Below are 19,348 nucleotides of genomic sequence, written 5' to 3'. Positions count from 1 at the left end.
GCAGGCAGTCTCAGTAGCCTGTACAAATGGCGCGCCAATAACACTGATCAATGTAGAGCAACATTGTTCAGTTTATGAATCAAGATTGCAGGTAAAAGTTCTCTATGGGAACTAAAAAATTGTGAAAGAAATGTGAAAATTTTTATCACACACCTTTTTAAAATTAAAATAAAAGTGTAAGCAAAAATTAAAATGGCATTGCTGCATGCGAAGATGTCCGAACTAGATTAATCTAACTTTAATTAAACTGCATGGTCAGTGGCATAACTCCTTAACGACGGACGTATATTTACTTCCTCCGCCGGCTCCCACGATATGCCGCGGGTTCACGCGGTGACCCCGCGTCATATCGGGTCGGTCCCGGCGGCCATCAACGGCCGGGACCCGCGGCTAATACAGGACATAACTGATCGCGGTGATGCCCTGTATTAACCCCTCAGACGTGGCGATCAAAGCTGACCACCACGTTTGAAGCGAAAGTGAAACTATCCCGGCTGCTCAGTCGGGCTGTTCGGGACCACTGCGGTGAAATTGCGGCGTCCCAAACAGATTACAGGACACCGGGAGGGACCTTACCTGCCTCCTCGGTGTCCGATCGGCGAATGACTGCTCCATGCCTGAGATCCAGGAAGGAGCAGTCAAGCGCCGATAACCGGAGGCCGGAGGAAGCACGATCATCGTGCGAAACGGAGCTTGGTCGCCATCCTGTGTCCCCCCACTACCCTCTTCCCATTTGATACTTTTGTGAGTATGAAATAAAAGAAGATTTACTCAGCTGGCCGCGGTGAGTTGCCGATTATTTCTCTGCTTCTTTGTTGCGATTCCAAGCGCCGATAACACTGATCACAGGCGTGTTAATACACGCCTGTGATCAGGATGAGAGATCAGTGTGTGCAGTGTTATAGGTTCCTATGGGACCTATAACATTGCAAAAAAAGTTTAAAAAAAGTCTTAATAAATATCATTTATTTGAATCACCCCCCTTTTCCCATTAAAAAAAATAAGTGTAAATAAAAATAAACAGTAAACAAGTAAATAAAAGTAAAACATATGTGGTATCGCCGCGTGCGTAAATGTCCGAATTATAAAAATATATCGTTAATTAAACCGCAGGGTCAATGGCATACACGTAAAAAAAAAGTCCAAAAAAGCGCATTTTTGGTCACTTTTTATACCATTACAAATCATTATACCATTATAATCATTACAAAAATGGTATCAATAAAAACTTCAGATCATGGCGCAAAAAATGAGTCCTCATACCGCCCTGTACATGGAAAAATAAAAAAGTTATAGGGGTCAGAAGACGACATTTTTAAACGTATACATTTTCCTGCATGTAATTATGATTTTTTCCAGAAGTACAACAAAATTAAACCTATATAAGTAGGGTATCATTTTAACCGTATGGACCTACAGAATAAAGATAAGGTGTCATTTTCACCGAAATGTGCACTGCGTAGAAACGGAAGCCCCCAAAAGTTACAAAATGGCGTTTTTTTCTTTGATTTTGTCGCACAATTAATTTTTTTTCCATTTCGCTGTGGATTTTTGGGTAAAATGACTAATGTCACTGCAAAGTAGAATTGGTGATGCAAGAAATAAGCCATAATATGGATTTTTAGGTGGAAAATTTGAAAGGGTTATGATTAGAGATGAGCAAACTTACAGTAAATTCGATTCGTCACGAACTTCTCGGCTCGGCAGTTGATGACTTATCCTGCATAAATTAGTTCAGCCTTCAGGTGCTCCCATGGGCTGGAAAAGGTTGATACAGTCCTAGGAAAGAGTCTCCTAGGACTGTATCCACCTTTTCCAGCCCACGGGAGCACCTGAAAGCTGAACTAATTTATGCAGGAAAAGTCATCAACTGCCGAGCCGAGAAGTTCATGACGAATCGAATTTACTGTAAGTTCGCTCATCTCTAGTTATGATTTCTAAAAGGTAAGGAAAAAAACGAAAATGGAAAAACTGAAAAACCCTAAGTCCTTAAGGGGATAGACATAAAAAAATTCCAGAGTTGTTGTGTCACTTCATATTGCAGAAAGTGAGCAAAAAGACCCATCAAAGCTACAGCACAAAAATCAGCCCTCATAGTGTTATAGGGGTAAGAGGCTGATTTTAAGCATATAAATTTTCCTACAAAAGTTATCATTTTTTAAAGTAGTAAATTAACACACAACCCGTATAAATTGGATATCCTTGTAATCGTATGAGCTTACAGAATAAAGAGAACATAACCTTAAAGTGCACTGTGTGAATAGGAAATGGTGTTGTCCTATCAGCGTTATATTCCCTGTCCAGTGAATAGGGGATAACCTCGAGGTGGAAATTCTCTTTTAACTGTAATATTACAAACCCATTGTTGTGTGGGAGACTTTTTTATTTATTTTATTTTTGTTAAACCTGATGTTATATATTCTATCTGTTCATGTCACTGTTGCATCTTTTCTGTTTGACAGGTTAATTGGCTTTCTAAAGAATGGGCCAAGCGGGCTGCTCTACCTTCCCACGTGGTAACTATGCTGGACAACTTTCCCACCAATCTACATCCCATGTCTCAATTAAGTGCAGCAATCACCGCCCTAAACAGCGAGAGCAACTTTGCTCGGGCTTATGCTGAAGGCGTTAACAAGGCCAAATACTGGGAGGTAAGAATTCTACCAAATATAATTTTTTTTTGAGTACTTATTCAAAGAGGTGAGCTGTCATTTATTTAGAAATGAGGAGGAAAAATAATGTAGTTCTAAGTAAAAATCAGTTCTAATGACATTATGTAATATCAAAAAAATCCTGTAGGGGGCAGCCTGTATTTTCTAGGTTAATGAACCCTCCCAGCTGCACCTAAATTATACCAATAACCAAGCAGAAGAATCTAAGGCTCGCCCAATGCACACAGCAAACCTATCTATCCTCTATAAAGGCCAAAGGAGTGTAATTTTGGCCTTCATTAGAATGGTCTCTCTCAGGGTTCATTTTTTTTCTGTACGGAACAGCACAGGCTACTGTGCCCATGTTTTATTGGAGAAAAAAAGAATATAAATATGTATATATACAGACATACGCGCGCGCGCACACACACACACACACACACACACACACACACACACACACACACACACACACACACACACACACAATAGGGATCGACCAATATAATTTTTTTTTAGGGCAGATACCGACAATCTGTGACCTTTCAGGCCGATAACTTATACCGATATTCCGGAGGGGGGGGGGGGGTTGGCATTATCTGGATACCGATAATGTCCAAAATCGTGAATATCGGCTGATATCGGCCAACCCGATAATTGGTCGATCCCTAATACATACATGCGCACACGTACACGCACGCACGCACACGCATACATACACACTACATTATGTGTGGTGTGTTTTTGTTCCGCACATTTTACTCTGCGTGAAAATGGCCCATCTGTGGAAGCTGTGCGAGATATCCAGTATCTGCATATATGTAAATATACCGCTATGGTTTCATTCTTAGCTGTTTACCTCTTTTTGTTATGGGATATAAGGCCTTTTCACTGCATAAAATCAGACGTGTCCTTGTGTCACCTTCTCCACCATTATAGGTCTGTTTTTGAAGGAGGGGCAAGGAATTTCCATGTCCCCTCTCCACCCATCAATGTCCTTGGCTTTTTGACAGGTCTGTCACACATTTACACAGCAAGCTCTGCGGTTGTCACCAGTGCATGGCAGGGTGAGCAGAGATTCCTGTGCTGAGCTTGTTTTAGCTTCCTGTTCTAGAATAGCAAAGCTCAGTTGGTAAAGAGAAACTATTGTTTGTTAATGTGAAGCAGCCAGGGAAGCTCATGTGACTTCTCAATGTCATCCAGCCCTTGGAGTCTGAGGTAGATTCCCTCCCATTGGCTTGTATGTAGTCGCTCAGTTCAGGGCATGCAGAGTATGTGATGTACGTGCTGGGCACAAGGGTTGACGTACTTTGTGTCGCTCTCCTTCATGCCGTGCAGGAAGACAAGTTTGTCCTACAGATAACTTTGTTTCTCTCTCATAGGCAACAATTTGCTTAGGTTTTATGGAATGCAATGTCCTTCTAGAACAGTAAAATATGGAAAGCATTTTCTGGTGACCCAGACAGCAATGCACAAAGCAAAGGATGTACACTACATATTTGAGGGTCCACTTTTTCCTTGTCAGTTCTTAAAATATCCATGATGTATAAAATTTTAGCCTAGACTAGAACAAATTCCTTTTCGCGGTGTCCTTGTTAAAGTAGTCTTTATTCTTTCCCTCTTTGGTGTAAATGCAGGCTCTGGCATCAATAGATTTATTTTTTTGCCACTTAACCCCTTAAGGATGAAGCCCATTTTAACCTTAACCCTTTAAGGACCTAGGGCGTATGGATACGCCCTGGCTTTCTGGTACTTAAGGCCCCAGGACGTATCCATATGCCCATGGTAATTTCTGTCCCCGCCGCATGCCGGGCGGGGACCGGACCGCCTGCTGATATCGATCAGCAGGCACCCCGCGCAAATGCCCAGGGGGGTCATCAGACCCCCCCATGTCGGCGATCGGCGCAAATCGCAAGTGAATTCACACTTGCGATTTGCGCCGATTCGGGTCTATGGTGACCCGATGACCCGGAATAGAAGGGGGATCGCGGGTGTCCAAGACACCCACGATCCCCCTGAAGCAATAGGAGTGAGGTGGCAGGGGTGCCACCCCTCCTATCCCTGCTATTGGTCATAAAGACGCGATGACCAATAGCAGATCGGGGGCTTTACTTTCGGTTTCCCTGTCCTGCCCACCCACAATAGGTGGGGCAGAACAAGGAAACTACACAGGACCGGCGCCAAAGTCCACTCACCCATCGGCGACGGCAGCGGGCGACAATCGACGGAAGAAGAGGACGGCGAAGCAGCTCCGTGGATCCAACGGAAGCTGGTGAGTTGCTTGGCAACATCTGGAGGGCTACAGTCTGAGACCACTATAGAGTGGTCTCTAAACTGTAGCCCTCCAGATGTTGCAAAACTACAACTCCCAGCATGCACAGAGAGCTGTTTAGGCATGCTGGGATTTGTAGTTTTGCAACAGCTGGAGAGCTACAGTTTGAGACCACTGCACAATGATCTCTACACTGTCACTCTCCAGAGCTTGCAAAACTACAACTCCCAGCATGCCCACATAGCAGCTTGCGGTCTGAGCATGCTGGGATTTGTAGTTTTGCAACATCTGGAGGTCGACAGTTTGGAGATCACTGTGCAGTGGTCTCTATAAACTATAGCTCTCCAGCTGTTGCAAAACTGCAAATCCCAGCATGCTGGGAGTTGTAGTTGTGTACCTCCAGTATAACTAAATTTCCCAGCATGCCCTTCGGCGATCAGTACATGCTGGGAGTTGTAGTGTTGGAAAATGCTGAGTTAGGTAACTGAAGGTTTTCCGACCAGTGTGCCTCCAGCTGTTGCAAAAGTACAACTCCCAGCATGCACGGTCTGTCAGTACATGCTGGGAGTTGTAGTTTTGAAACAGCTGGAGGTTTCCCCCCCATGTGAATGTACAGGGTACATTCACACAGGCAGGTTTACAGTTAGTTTTCTGCTTCAAGTTTGGGCTGCGGCAAATTTTTCGCCGCAGCACAAACTCCTAGCGGTAAACTTACTGTAAATGCCCGCCAGTGTGAATGTACCCTAAAAACACTTCACTAAACTACCACAAAATAAAGAGTAAAACACTACATATACACCCTCTTACACCCCCCCCCCCCCCAATAAAAATGAAAAACGTATTGTACGGCAGTGTTTCCAAAACGGAGCCTCCAGCTGTTGCAAATCACCAACTCCCAGCATTTCCGGACAGCCACTGACTGTCCAGGCATGCTGTGAGTTTAGCAACAGCTGGAGGCTCCCTGTTAGGGGTATTCTACGCCAGTGATACCCAATGTCCACCCCTTATGCAATCCCCATGAAGTCCTCAAATGCGCATGGCGCTCTCTCACTTCGGAGCCCTGTCGTATTTCAAGGTTTAGGGCCACATATGGGGTATTTCCGAACTCGGGAGAAATTGCACTACAAATATGGGGGGCTTTTTTTCCTTTTACCCCTTATGAAAAGGAAAAGTTGGGGTCTACACCAGCCTGTTAGTGTAAAAAAAAAAAAAATGTTAAACTAACATGCTGGTTTTGCCCCATACTTTTTATTTTGACAAGCGGTAAAAGCAAAAAAAGACCCCCAAAATTTGTAACGCAATTTCTCCTGAGTACGGAAATACCCCATATGTGGGCGTAAAATTTTCTGCGGACGCACAACAAGGCTCAGGAGTGAGAGTGCACCATGTACATTTGAGGCCTAAATTGGTGATTTGCACAGGGGTGGCTGATTTTACAGCGGTTCTTCCATAAACACAAAAAAATAAATACCCACATGTGACCCCATTTTGGAAACTACACCCCTCATGGAACGTAACAAGGGGTATAGTGAGCATTTACGCCCCACAGGTGTTTGACAAAATAGTTGGATGGGAAAATGAGGGAAAAAATTTTTTTTCGCTAAAATGCTGGTGTTACCCTAAATTTTTCATTTTCTCAAGGGAAAATAGGAAAAAAAGCCCCCCAAAATTTGTAACCCCATTTCTTCTGAGTAAGAAAATACCCCATGTGTGGATGTAAAGTGCTCTGCTGGCACACTACAATGCTCAGAAGAGGAGCGCCATTAGGATTTTGAAGAGAAAATTTGTCCGGAATTGAAGGCCACGTGTGTTTAAAAGCCCCCATAGTGCCAGAACAATGGACCCCCCTCCCCCCCAACATATGACCCCGTTTTGGAAACTACACCCCTCATGTAATGTAATAAGGGGTACAGTGAGCATTTACGCACCACAGGTGTCTGACAGATTTTTGGAACAGTGATCCGTGAAAATGAAAAATGTTTTCATTTGCACAGCCCACTGTTCCAAAGATCTGTCAAATGCCAGTGGGGTGTAAATACTCACTGCACCCCTTATTAAATTCTGTGAGGGGTGTAGTTTCCAAAATGGGGTCACATGTGGGGGGGGGGGGGGGGGGGGTTGACGGTTCTGGCACCACGGGGGGCTTTGTAAACGCACATGGCCCCCGACTTCCATTCCAAACAAATTCTCTTTCAAAAAGCTCAATGGCGCTCCTCCTCTTCTGAGCATTGTAGTGCGCCAGCAGAGTACTTGACATCCACACATGGGGTATTTCTATACTCAGAAGAAATGGGGTTACAAATTTTGGTGGTCATTTCCTCCTATTACCCCTTGTAAAAATGTAAAATTTGGGGAAAACACAGCATTTAGTGAAAAAAATGTTTTTTCATTTACACATCCAACTTTCACAAAAAGTTGTGAAATACCTGTGAGGTGTTAAGACTCACTGTACCCCTTGTTACGTTCCTTGAGGGGTGTAGTGTCCAAAATAGTATGCCATGTGTTTTTTTTTTTTTGCTGTTCTGGCACCCTAGGTGCTTCCTAAATGCGACATGCCCCCCAAACACCATTTCAGCAAAATTTTCTTTCCAAAAGCTAAATGTGACTCCTTCTCTTCTGAGCATTGTAGTTCGCTCGCAGAGCATTTTACGTCCTAACATGGGGTATTTATATACTCGGAAGAGATGGGGTTACAAATTTTGGGGGGCATTTCCTCCCATTACCCTTTGTAAAAAGGATAAATTTGGGGAAAAAACTGCACTTTAGTGAAGAAATTTTTTTTTTCATTTACACATCAAACTTTAACAAAAAGTCGTCCAACACCTGTGGGGTGTTAAGGCTCATTGGACCCCTTGTTACATGCCTTGAGGGGTGTAGTTTCCAAAATGGTATGCCATGGTGGGGGTTTTCTGCTGTTCTGGCACCATAGGGGCTTCATAAATGTGACATGCCCCCCAAAAGGGGCATCTCCCTCCTAGTGGCCGGCTGCAGCCTGCCGTGACGTCACGCCTGAAAAATGACAGATTTTTGCCTGGCATTTAGTCCTTTTTCATTTAGGCTGCTCTTGCTCCCTGCCTGTCAATCAGACAGATGGGAGCGAGCGCATTGGCTCCCCGGCCACTGGCTGGGAGGCCACTCCTCCCGCACGTGTCGTCGCTGCCCATGCACGCCCGCTGCCGGACTCTGCAGTATCTGTAAGTAAGAGGGAACGGGGTATTCGGGCGGGGGGTTTGTGATGGAGGGAACGGGGTATGCGGGGGGGGGGGGGGGGGGTTGTGATGGAGGGAATGGGGCATGGGGGGGGGCCCTTGGGCAGAGGGAACGTCTACAAGGGGGGGGGGCCTGTTGTCTACAAGGGGTACAGGGGGGGGGGGGGCCACTGTCTACAGGGGGGGGCAAGAGGGGGTGCTGCGGTCTTCAGGGGGGCTGCTACTAATGTCTGCAACTATCCATACTACCTACAAGGGGATACTACCTACTATTTAAGGCAATCTTACAGCAGAGTCACCTGCACTAACTTCAATTTATATGTAGATATGTCAGGTGACCTGGTTTCTACCGCTGCTCATCATGTGGACGTCAGCGCAATCGCTCTGGAGACATCGATCTCGCCGCCAATGCAAATTCCCTGTTCTGCCCAATGGAGAAGAGAGAAATTTTGGCTCATACTACAGCAGCCGCCTCCATTGTACACAACAAGGAACCCACATATTATACGGTAAGCAGCGCCAGAAACCGGGTCACCCTGTGGTCAGATTTCCTTTAAAATAAAAGTACTCATACTTGGTATCGGCGAGTACTAGAATTAAAGTATTGGTACTCGTACTCGGTCTTAAAAAAAAATATATATATATATGGTATCGGGACATCCCTAGACATAAGTGTAAAAAAAATAAACAAATTATTTTTTTAATGTGAATACAGAATTCAGTGGCCTCTTTTTTTCCCATTTTTACCCCCAAAAGCTTAAAAAAAAAAAATGAATAAACATATTTGGTATTGCCGTGTGCGTAAATGTCAGAACTATCAAAATATAATTCTAATGATTTCATACGGTGAACAACGTAAACATAAAAAGAAACAAAATTGCTGCTTTTTTTTGTCATATTCCAAAAATGTAACTAATATCACACTTGCGCAATTGTGGTACCGATAAAAAACTACAGATCACAGCGCAAAAAATGAGCCCTCATACAGCCCTGTATACGGAAGTCATAGGTGGTCAAAATTGTACAATTTTAAATATACTAATTTTGATTCGGGGATAAGTTATTGGCTATTTCAACCTACCACCCCCCCTCGTCCTCCGTTCCCCCGTTGCTAAGGAACCGGCCTCATGGTCCCTCCCTTGTTATCGCTGCTTCCTGGGGTTGGGACGTCACAGATCCTTCAGCCTATCACCTGCCGCAGCGATGTCCCGCCTCGGCCGATGATAGGCTGAGCCCACTGTCATGTAAGAAGCCGGCCGGCTTCTTACATCACACTGGGCTCAGCCTATCATTGCCAGAGGCCGGTTCCTTAGCAACGGGGAAACGGAGGACGAAGGTAAGTTTTTAAGTTTGTTTTTTAATATTTGCAGCCCGAGCATTGTCTAGGTTAGTGGTCTTCAACCTGCAGCTTTTGCAAAACTACAACTCCCATCATGCCCGGACAGCCGTTGGCTGTCCGGGCATGCTGGGAGTTGTAGTTTTGCAACATCTGGAGGTCTGCAGGTTGAAGACCACTGGCCTAGGTCTTATTTTCGGGGTAGGGCTTATATTGCAGCCCAACCCCGATAATACAGCTAGGGCCTATTTTCGGGGTAGGGTGTAGTTTTGGGGAAACACGGTATGTACTAGTTATATAGTTTTCTGTCTAAAAAGACTCAGTATATTAATCTTCTCGGCGCCTCATGACCTAAATATGATACCTGCAGATAAGATTTTTAAAACAGGTTACTTTTAAGCTAGATAGGAATACACGATTCTTGTCAGCTAAAAACTAGTTTGACTGACTGCCTTTTCACCAGGATTCATCATGAACATGGTCAGCCATGTATTTGTTTATGTCTATGAGGAAAGTGTTTAAAGGGGTACTCCGGTGGAAAACCTTATTTTTAAAAAAAAATTTATTATTAGATCAACTGGTGCCAGAAAGTTAGATATTTGTAAATTACTTCTTCTATTAAAAAAATCTTTATCCTTCCAGTACTTATTAGCGGCTGTATATTACAAAGAAAGTGCTTTTTGTTTTCTGGATTACATTGTTTTTTCTGTCCACTGTGCTCTCTGCTGATACCTCTGTCTGGATCAGGAACTGTCCAGAGAAGCATAGGTTTGCTATTGGGATTTGCTCCTGTTCTGGACAGTTCCTGATACGGACAGAGGTGTCAGCAGAGAGCACCGTGGACGGAAAAGAAGAAGAAATCCAAAAAGAAAAGAACTTTCTCTGTAGTATATAGCAGCTAAGTAGTACTGGAAGGATAGAGGTTTTTTTTTTTTTTTATACAAGTTATTTACAAATCTGTTAAACTTTCTGGCACTAGTTGAGTAAAAAAAAAAAAAATTTCCTCTGGAGTACCCCTTTAAACTGCTGAAATACTACTTCTAGTTGCTTAGCTTTTACAGGAAAGTATGCAAGGTGAGCTAGCTTGATTTTCTCCCCAAGGAGAGAGACAACAGGACCGAATGATCTGGCAAGTTCAAATCCAGCAAGTCCAATCTCATTTAGGCTGGGTTCACACCACGTTTTTCAAATACGGTAACCGTATACAGTTTTCTGCAAAAAACGTATACGACCGTATCCGAAACCGTATGCATAGAGAATGCATTGTAAACCGTATTCCAAATGTTGTGTACGGTTGCATCCGTTTTGCCTCGGATACGGTTTTGCTGATTTTTCAACCGTAGGCAAAAACGCTGTCGACCACGTTTTTGCCTCCGGTTAGAAAACCGTATGCGAACCGTATGCGGTTCTTTTAACATTGTTGTCTATGAGAACCGTACACAGAATTTCAGAATACGGTTGCACACGGTTTTTCTAATCCGTTTTTGGAGTTGACACATGCGCAGATTGGAATTTCAATAGAACAATAGTAACTTTATTAAATAGCTGGAAAACTAATTCCAACAAAATAGCAAAACCGTTGGCAAAAACTGATGCAAAGGGACGGGGAAAAACCATATACGTTTTAATTTGGAGTCATACGGTTGTATACGTTTGCATACGGTTTTTGCCATATGTTTTTAGCGGAAAACCGTATACAGTAACCGTATTTGAAAAACGTGGTGGGAACCCAGCCTTACACAGGACATTTTCAAGCTGGGATTAAATCGATCTGATCCTGCGGAAATTGGTCAGATTGCAGACTCTGTATGGCCAGCTTTATGATGTAACATTCTGCAGCGTTCTTGTTTTATTAATACAGTATTAATTTTTCTTCTTCTTTAAAGTTGGTCTATGAAGACTCAATGGACTTGATTGCAAAACTTCCATGCATTGCAGCAAAGATCTACCGTAACCTTTACCGTGAGGGAAGCAGCATTGGAGCCATTGATTCCAACCTTGACTGGTCCTACAATTTCACCAATATGCTGGGATACACAGATCCCGAGTTCACAGAGCTCATGAGACTCTATCTCACCATCCACAGGTACTTGGGATTTATATGGAAGCAGATACAGATATAGCATAGTTTGCCAGTAGTGTTTCCCAACAAGGGTGCCTCCAGCTGTTGCAAAACTGCAACTCCCAGCATGCCCGGACAGCCAAAGGCTGTCCGGGCATGCTGGGAGTTGTAGTTTTGCAACAGCTGGAGAGGCACCCTTGTTGGGAAACACTGACATATATATTTTTTATTTTTACTTGGGACTACTTGGGTGCAAAGAAAACTTCAAGACAGCTGTAGAGAGGTAAGTTTAATACCCAGCATGCAGCACTTTTTATGGGCCAATCCTGCTTCTGCCTGAAGAAGTGGGGTTGACCTGTGAAACGCATTGCATGCTTGGTATTAAACCTTTACCTGTCCACGGTTATCTTGAAGTTCTCTCAGCACCCAAGTTATCCCATTTTTGTTTGGAAATTTGGAATATCGCGTTGTTGTTGATGGGAAGGCTACAGAAGGTAAGTGCCTGTTCACACGAAGCGTTTGCTGCACCATGGAGCACCTCTCCTTTGTTTTGTACTGTTCACATAGCAGGATCAGTTGATGCTTCCGGTTCTGCTGTGTGAAGAAAGAACAAGATCACCAGGTAGCAGTCACAGGATCTGGCTAATCCACTTGCTCTCTGCTGTCAGCGATTGGAAAGGTCACACTTAGTTGACACTGGGTAGCTATTTAACCCCCTTAAGGACCTGGCCCATTTTGGCCTTAAAGGGGTACTCCGCCCCTAGGCTGCTGGGGACCCCGGGGATCGCTGCTGCAGCACCCCCCTATCATTACTGCGCAGAGCGAGATCGCTCTGCACGTAGTGACGGGCAATACAGGGGCCGGACCATCGTTACGTCACGGCTCCGCCCCTCGTGATGTCACGGCCCGCCCCGTCAATACAAGTCTATGGGAAGGGGGCGTGGTGGTCGTCACGCCCCCTGCCATAGACTTGCATTAAGGGGACGGGACGTGATGTCATGAGGGGCGGAGCCATGACGTCACGCTGCTCCGGCCCCTGTATCGCCCGTCATTACGGGTAGGGGATTTTTTTTTTTTTTTTTTTTACTTTTACATTTTTTAACTTTATTTTTTATTTTTACACTTTTTATGTCCCCATAGGGGACTATTCATTGCAATCAATTGATTGTTAATACTGTGCAGTGCTATGTATAGGACACAGCACTGATCAGTATTATCGGTCATCTTCTGCTCTGGTCTGCTCGATCTCAGACCAGAGCAGAAGATCCCAGGAGACGGCCGGAGGTAGGTGAGGGGACCTCAGGCCACCACGCTGGATGATCGGAGTGGCAGCTCTGCTGGCGATCCGATCATCCATTCAAAGTACCGCACTGCTGCAGATGCCGTGATCTCTATTGATCACGGCATCGGAGGGGTTAATGGTGGACATCCGCGTGATCGTGGTTACCGGCGGGTCCCTGGCTGCTGATAGCAGCCGAGACCTGCTGGGCATGACGCGAGCACTGCTCCGGTGCTCGCGATCATGTCGGCGTGTAAATGTATGTCATGGTGCGCTAAGTACCACGTCACCATGACGTACATTTACGTCCATTGTCGTTAAGGGGTTAAAGGGGTTAACCAGGGAAAAACTTTTTTTTTATATATATCAACTGGCTTTAGAAAGTTAAACAGATTTGTAAATTACTTCTATTAAAAATCTTAATCCTTTCAGTACTTTTGAGCTTTTGAAGTTAAGGTTGTTTTTTTCTAAGTGCTCTCTGATGACACGTGTCTCGGGAACCGCCCAGTTTAGAAGCAAATCCCCATAGCAAACCTCTTCTAAACTGGGCGTTTCCCGAGACAGGTGTCATCAGAGAGGATTTAGACAGAAAAGAACAACCTTAACTTCAGAAGCTCATAAGTACTGAAAGGATTAAGATTTTTTAATAGAAGTAATTTACAAATCTTTTTAACTTTCTGGAGCCAGTTGAGAGATAGAGATAGAGATAGAGATAGAGATAGAGATAGAGATAGAGATAGAGATAGAGATAGATAGATATATATGATATATATTCTTTTTTTCCTGGATAACCCCTTTTAAAGGTCTAATTCAGGATTAGAAGAACAGAGCTCATTTCTTCAAAAAAGAGCACCACATCTTCCTCATGCTGTGTGGTATTACATCTCAATTCCATTGAAGTGAATGAAGCCAAGTTGTAATACCACACACAGCCAGGAGGCAGGTGTGGTGTAGTTTTTGGAATAAACAAGCTCTGGTTTTCCATACCTGGATACCCCCTCTTAATCTCTTAATAATCTCAATAAATGTTGGACGCTACATTAGTTTTATTAGGCTAGGATCACAGTTGCTATTTTTGACTAGAGGGTATTGGTGTTTTTGCATATCTTACTGCTGACTTTGATGCTTGTTCACACACAGTATTTTGGGCCTTATTTTTTGGGTTTATTTTTTCTTCTCTCTTCATTGACTGACAGTTGTTTTCTTTAAATTCCAGTGACCATGAAGGAGGAAATGTAAGTGCACATACCAGTCATTTGGTTGGCAGTGCCTTGTCTGATCCTTACCTCTCTTTTTCTGCTGCGATGAATGGACTTGCTGGTCCTCTCCATGGATTGGCCAATCAGGTCGGTAGATTATCATTTATCTGCTTTAAGTGAACTTTGTTTTTTCCCTGTACAGATTATGAAAAGTGTTTCTCTTGCAGGAAGTACTAGTTTGGTTAACAAGCCTACAGAAGGATTTGGGCGGAGAGGTATCAGATGAGCAACTCAGAGACTACATCTGGAATACACTGAATTCTGGCAGGGTAGGTGCAGGCTGTATTCTCCTGTCATTGTAGTAGTATCATTCGTGTTTCACACTTAATATTGTTCATGACAGGTGGTTCCTGGTTACGGTCATGCTGTCCTCAGGAAGACAGACCCACGCTACACTTGTCAGAGGGAGTTTGCCCTTAAGCATCTTCCCAATGATCCTATGTTCAAGCTCGTGGCTCAGCTCTACAAGATTGTACCAAATGTGTTATTGGAGCAAGGAAAAGCCAAGAACCCCTGGCCCAATGTAGATGCTCACAGTGGTGTCCTCCTACAGGTAGGAATATGGCAAACAAAAAAAATGTTTTCTATGGAACAGTCTTCACTTTGTTCTATGTATTGCAAGGAAAAAGACTCGTATTTTGTGTGAGCTGTAATGATATACTTGTTTTTTTCTCCCACATTTTGCTTGCTGTTAATCCCACCATTATCTTATTTCTCGTAACAATGAGAAAAAGGTTTTCATGTACATGCTGTTTAAATTTACTTAGTATGGTGCCACCAAATGTTCATAGTGTATAGCAATGTGCACCATCCACCTAGTAATCGGAGTGCTAAAGGACACACATGCTCAGTCACTGTCCCCACCGTCACATGTCTACAGATCAGCCAAGATGAATGGCTTTCTTGGGGAAGCAATACATTGCAGCTCTTTCTATAAGATGGAGTCTTCAATTACTGGTGCTACGGCCTTGGATTTCTTTGCATTGCTTTTCTTCTCTGTATTTCAGGGAAAAATAAGAGCTGCTGGGGTAGCTGAGCACTACAGCTAATACGATTCCTTCTGCTGGGCAAAAAGAAGGGCGGACCCCCCATTCCCCCCCCCCCCCCCTCTTCCCCAAGCAGCATAGAGTAGTACCACCACAAAGTGGGACACATGGAAGAAATACATGATAAAAAAAAAATCCAAAAAACATTGCACATTGTGGTTAAAAAATGAACAGCATTTTGGTGGTCTTTAGGTATTAAATGCTTCTTGTGATAAAGCCATTTAAGAGAGTTTCCCTTCTCATAAAATTATAGCATGTTACCATCTTGAGATTAACCTCTTAACTACATGGGGCGTACATGTAAGCCCTGGTCTTGGTCATTCTGTATGAAGTTTGCTTTATACCCAGTTAAGTAACATGTAACATAAATGCTATAAAGGCATCTAAAAATTAATGTGCTGGTGCTTCTGGGTGCCTAATTGGGACCTCCACTCTCCATTGTGCGCTTGTGGTGGCCTGATCAGTTAAGATGGCAGCAGCAGTCCCCACATATCTCTGTGCCACTCTGTAGATCTGCTTATACGGTCTTCCTTTAGGCTTTTCACATGTTGGGGGTACAGTCTGCCTAACTATAGACTCCTAGCAAATGCAAATATGAGAAAAATGGAGCTACCTAAGCGAGAGAGAGTGCAAAAGATATAGATTTTATTTGAACATATGCAATATACAATAAAAACATCTAAAACAGGAGGAATGGAAAAAAGGTGGGGGGCTTTACCGGGACATATAAATGTGGAGATAATGCAGAGGCATAAGGCATGTACAGAAGATGGGAACTCTGTTGTACACAATGTAAAATATATATGAAAAAGCTACTAAAAAGATCCTATATAGGGGATCAATAGTGCAGTAGCTGTGAAAATGGAGCAATAGATCAGAGCACAGAAAACAGGTCATAAAATCTAAATACCAACCAAAGGCAGTGAGGCGGTCATACAAGTCCCGGGATGCCCAACCCCCTTCCAACATTTGTTTCAGTTCAGAGACCTCCTTCTGGGGCGCAATTCTGCCTCCTGGGCTTTGGACGGAACATTTAAAAAAAAAAAAATCTGATGCCATTTGCCCATTAGGTTGTCGCGGCACCCCCCGTGGACATTACGTGACTCGGGCACTGTCACCCTGGTGGGGGGTATCACTTCTATATAAAGGGTGATACCACAGTGTGATGCATTTTGCCTATAACTGATTGTTTTTACTTTCCCACAGTATTATGGCATGAAGGAGATGAATTACTACACAGTCCTCTTTGGTGTGTCAAGAGCGTTGGGCGTCCTATCTCAGCTCATCTGGAGCCGTGCACTTGGGTTCCCTCTGGAGAGGCCTAAATCCATGAGCACAGATGGCCTCATGCAGATAGTCTCAACAAAATCTGGTTAATAAGAATGGAAAACCGAAGGCTTCACTCGTTCTGGGTGAAGAGCCAAGTAAAAGACAGTTCACCTTTCGTTTCAACAGACTGCTTTGCACCCCATGTCTTCTCAGCGCTGACAAGAAAAATTCTTCTGGTTATTTATGCTGAAACGCGTTATCTTCACAACATATTCTGTTCATCTTCCCTCCCTGCTGGAGACGGTCAGCTCTCCGCCAGGAAAGGGTTCATGTGCTGCCGGTAGGGATCAGACTTGTGATTGGTGATTCAGTGGTTACTTGTACCCTCCATTTTACTTATTTATAAACCAGCTGTGTAAATGTATAGCCTGCAGGACTCGATGCACGCAATGCGCTAGTTAAACTGTGAAAAAGCAGTGGCCTTTGCAATTGTTCTAGCAAAGGAACATATCTTTACATAATTTTTTTGGCTAAACACTATGTAAGTTAGTGTTGCCTTCTTTAATTTACACCATTCATCCGTTAACATCTTTAAGGCCCTTTCTTTGAATGGGAATTTGGGGGGAAGAAAAAAACACACAAAGCTTGACAATGCTGCTCCGTTCATGTGCGGTGAATTGTGAAGCTCATCCGTTCCAGGCATGTCTAATACATATATTGGAAACAAATTTGTCGTGGGCAACTCTGACTCCCTGCTGGCTGCTTTTCAAGAATTTTTATATTGTTTTTATATCAGAGAATGTTCCCTTCTGAGTTCACTAGAGAACCGAGAACTGTCTCGCAGACACGTTTCCTGCGAGGATGTGCAGCTTTTATTCCTGGTTCTGGTCCTTTTCTTAAATAACTCTTTTATTTTGGTTTGTTTAGTTTTTTTATGTGTAGATTCTTGCCTTCCCCAAATTATCCGTCATGAATGTTTATTTTTCTTTTGTGCGTGATAAAAGGTAAAGCCACTGTGATGGAGGTGTTTCAGGTCTTTAGTTTTGTTTCTAGTTAAAGGGGTACTCCGCTGCTCAGCGTTTGGAACAAACTATTCCGAATGCTGGAGCCGGCAGCTTGTGAAGTCATAGCCCCGCCCCCTCAATGCAAGTCTATGGGAGGGGGTGTCACGCCCCCTCCCATAGACTTGGATTGAGGGGGCGGGGTGTGACATCATGAGGGGGCGGGGCTATGACATCACTAGCTCCCGGCTCAAGCATTCGGATTAGTTTGTTCAAAACGCTGAGCAGCGGAGTACCCCTTTAAAAGCTGCTTTGCTTCCTTAGTAATCCCACAGTATCGTACTGAGAGATATCTAGCCATGTCTGGATTGTACAAGTTGCTGAATTCTTTTCTAAGCTGCTTCTATACCAGGTTTTTTTTATTATTTTCTGCTTCAGCTTGAAGCTGTTTCTTGCTAGAATTGCTATTACAACTATGTTAATAGGAAAGTAGCGATTGGAAATAACAGATTCCTGATGCAATGTGGGAAGTCATATGGTATTATCTCGTATTACTGCTGCTACCATCTCTAAGATCACACTAATTGCTCCAAACCTGGTAAAACGCGTCTGGCAAAGCCATCTTCCTCGGCAGCACTGGAAATCGCCCATATACATATAGAAAGAAAGGGAATCTGTAAGGCTGAACTATATATAATACACTCCTCCACCGCCCTCTGTGTTATATTCCTGCCCCCCTCTTGTCTGTGCAGGCAGAACGTACCAGCAAACGCTGTGCAAATTACAGATGGATGTTCAGATTCACAATAGACTTAAGGTTGTTCTGTATAAATGCAAAAATAAATGTTTTTATTAACTACATCACGTGTGCGTTTGCTTGATATTTTTAAGGGATTTTCCTCAATTGCTTATGTTGTATTCGTTTCAATATACATCAGTTTACAGCAAGCTGCTTTGTTCTGAGAAATGTCGTAGTTACATAGTATGGTCGAAAAAAGACATACGTCCAAGTTCAACCAGGGTATTCAAGGGAAGGGGGTATGGTGGGGATGAAGGGGAAGGGGGTATGGTGGGGATGAAGGGGGTATGGTGGGGATGAAGGGGAAGGGGGTATGGTGGGGATGAAGGGGAGTATGTCACAGGCAGAGGAGCAGATAGGTAATGAATAGTAGGTGCTGCAACCTCACTATGCGATAGTGTGCTGTGAAATGCAGCAGCTCTGGGTGAGGAACTGGCAGGAGTGCTATGGTAGGGGAGTTGATTTGATGTTGAATTCCACTTCTATAATGAAGTGAATGAGTCAGGTGGGGCTGCTGCGCACTTCATAAAGTTATAAGTCGTCATCTCAGTCGGTCTCAGGAGTTTGACCTGGTGCGATCTAAACTTTTGACAATAATTCTTTAAATTAGTATGTCACACACATTCAGTGTTTCCTAACCAGGGTGCCTCCAGCTGTTGCAAAACTACAACTCCCAGCCTTTGGCTGTCCGGGCATGCTGGGAGTTGTAGGTTTGCAACAACTGGAGGCACACTGGTTGGGAAACACAGATTTACATTATGATCCGTTAACGAGTGTTGTCAGTTTTAATATCCTTATTTTTATTCCACAACAATCCAGTTCTCTTTGGATGTCTTGTCCAGTTACTTGTGTTTAGTTGTCATCCTCCTCTTCTAATAAGACAAATTTTATACATTTCTTCAAAAATAGGATATGCCCTTGTTCCCTGCTGTGTGAATGTGCTCAAGGTCGAAGGAAACAAACCCACAATTGCAATATTGCGGCACAGGTTTGTCCATTCTGCATAAGACACTTTATAACTCTGCAAGTGCAGAACATTGGGGGAGATTTATCAAAAACTGCGTAGAGGAAGAGTTGTGCAGTCGCCCATAGCAACAAATCAGATTGTTTCATTTTTCTGAAGCCTTTTTAAAAACGAAAGAAACTTATTGGTTGCTATGGGTAA

At 43.6% G+C, this 19,348-nt stretch overlaps 1 protein-coding gene across 1 annotated transcript in view; it reads left to right on the top strand.

Moving 5' to 3' along the window:
* Positions 1-18,245, top strand: part of CS (citrate synthase) — a 44,411-nt gene extending 26,166 nt beyond the window's left edge. The window contains exons 6-11 of the mRNA XM_056562167.1: positions 2,463-2,651; positions 11,355-11,554; positions 14,026-14,155; positions 14,236-14,337; positions 14,412-14,621; positions 16,321-18,245. Of these exons, the coding sequence (XP_056418142.1) occupies positions 2,463-2,651; positions 11,355-11,554; positions 14,026-14,155; positions 14,236-14,337; positions 14,412-14,621; positions 16,321-16,491 (1,002 nt within the window). The 3' untranslated portion in view covers positions 16,492-18,245. The remainder of the gene's footprint in view (positions 1-2,462; positions 2,652-11,354; positions 11,555-14,025; positions 14,156-14,235; positions 14,338-14,411; positions 14,622-16,320) is intronic.
* Positions 18,246-19,348: the final 1,103 nt, after the last annotated feature.

This window comes from Hyla sarda, chromosome 2, assembly GCF_029499605.1.
Source record: "Hyla sarda isolate aHylSar1 chromosome 2, aHylSar1.hap1, whole genome shotgun sequence".
In the NCBI taxonomy this organism is placed as follows: Eukaryota; Metazoa; Chordata; class Amphibia; order Anura; family Hylidae; genus Hyla; species Hyla sarda.
Note: the sequence above shows the minus strand (reverse complement) of the source record. Positions and strands in the feature narration are given on the sequence as shown.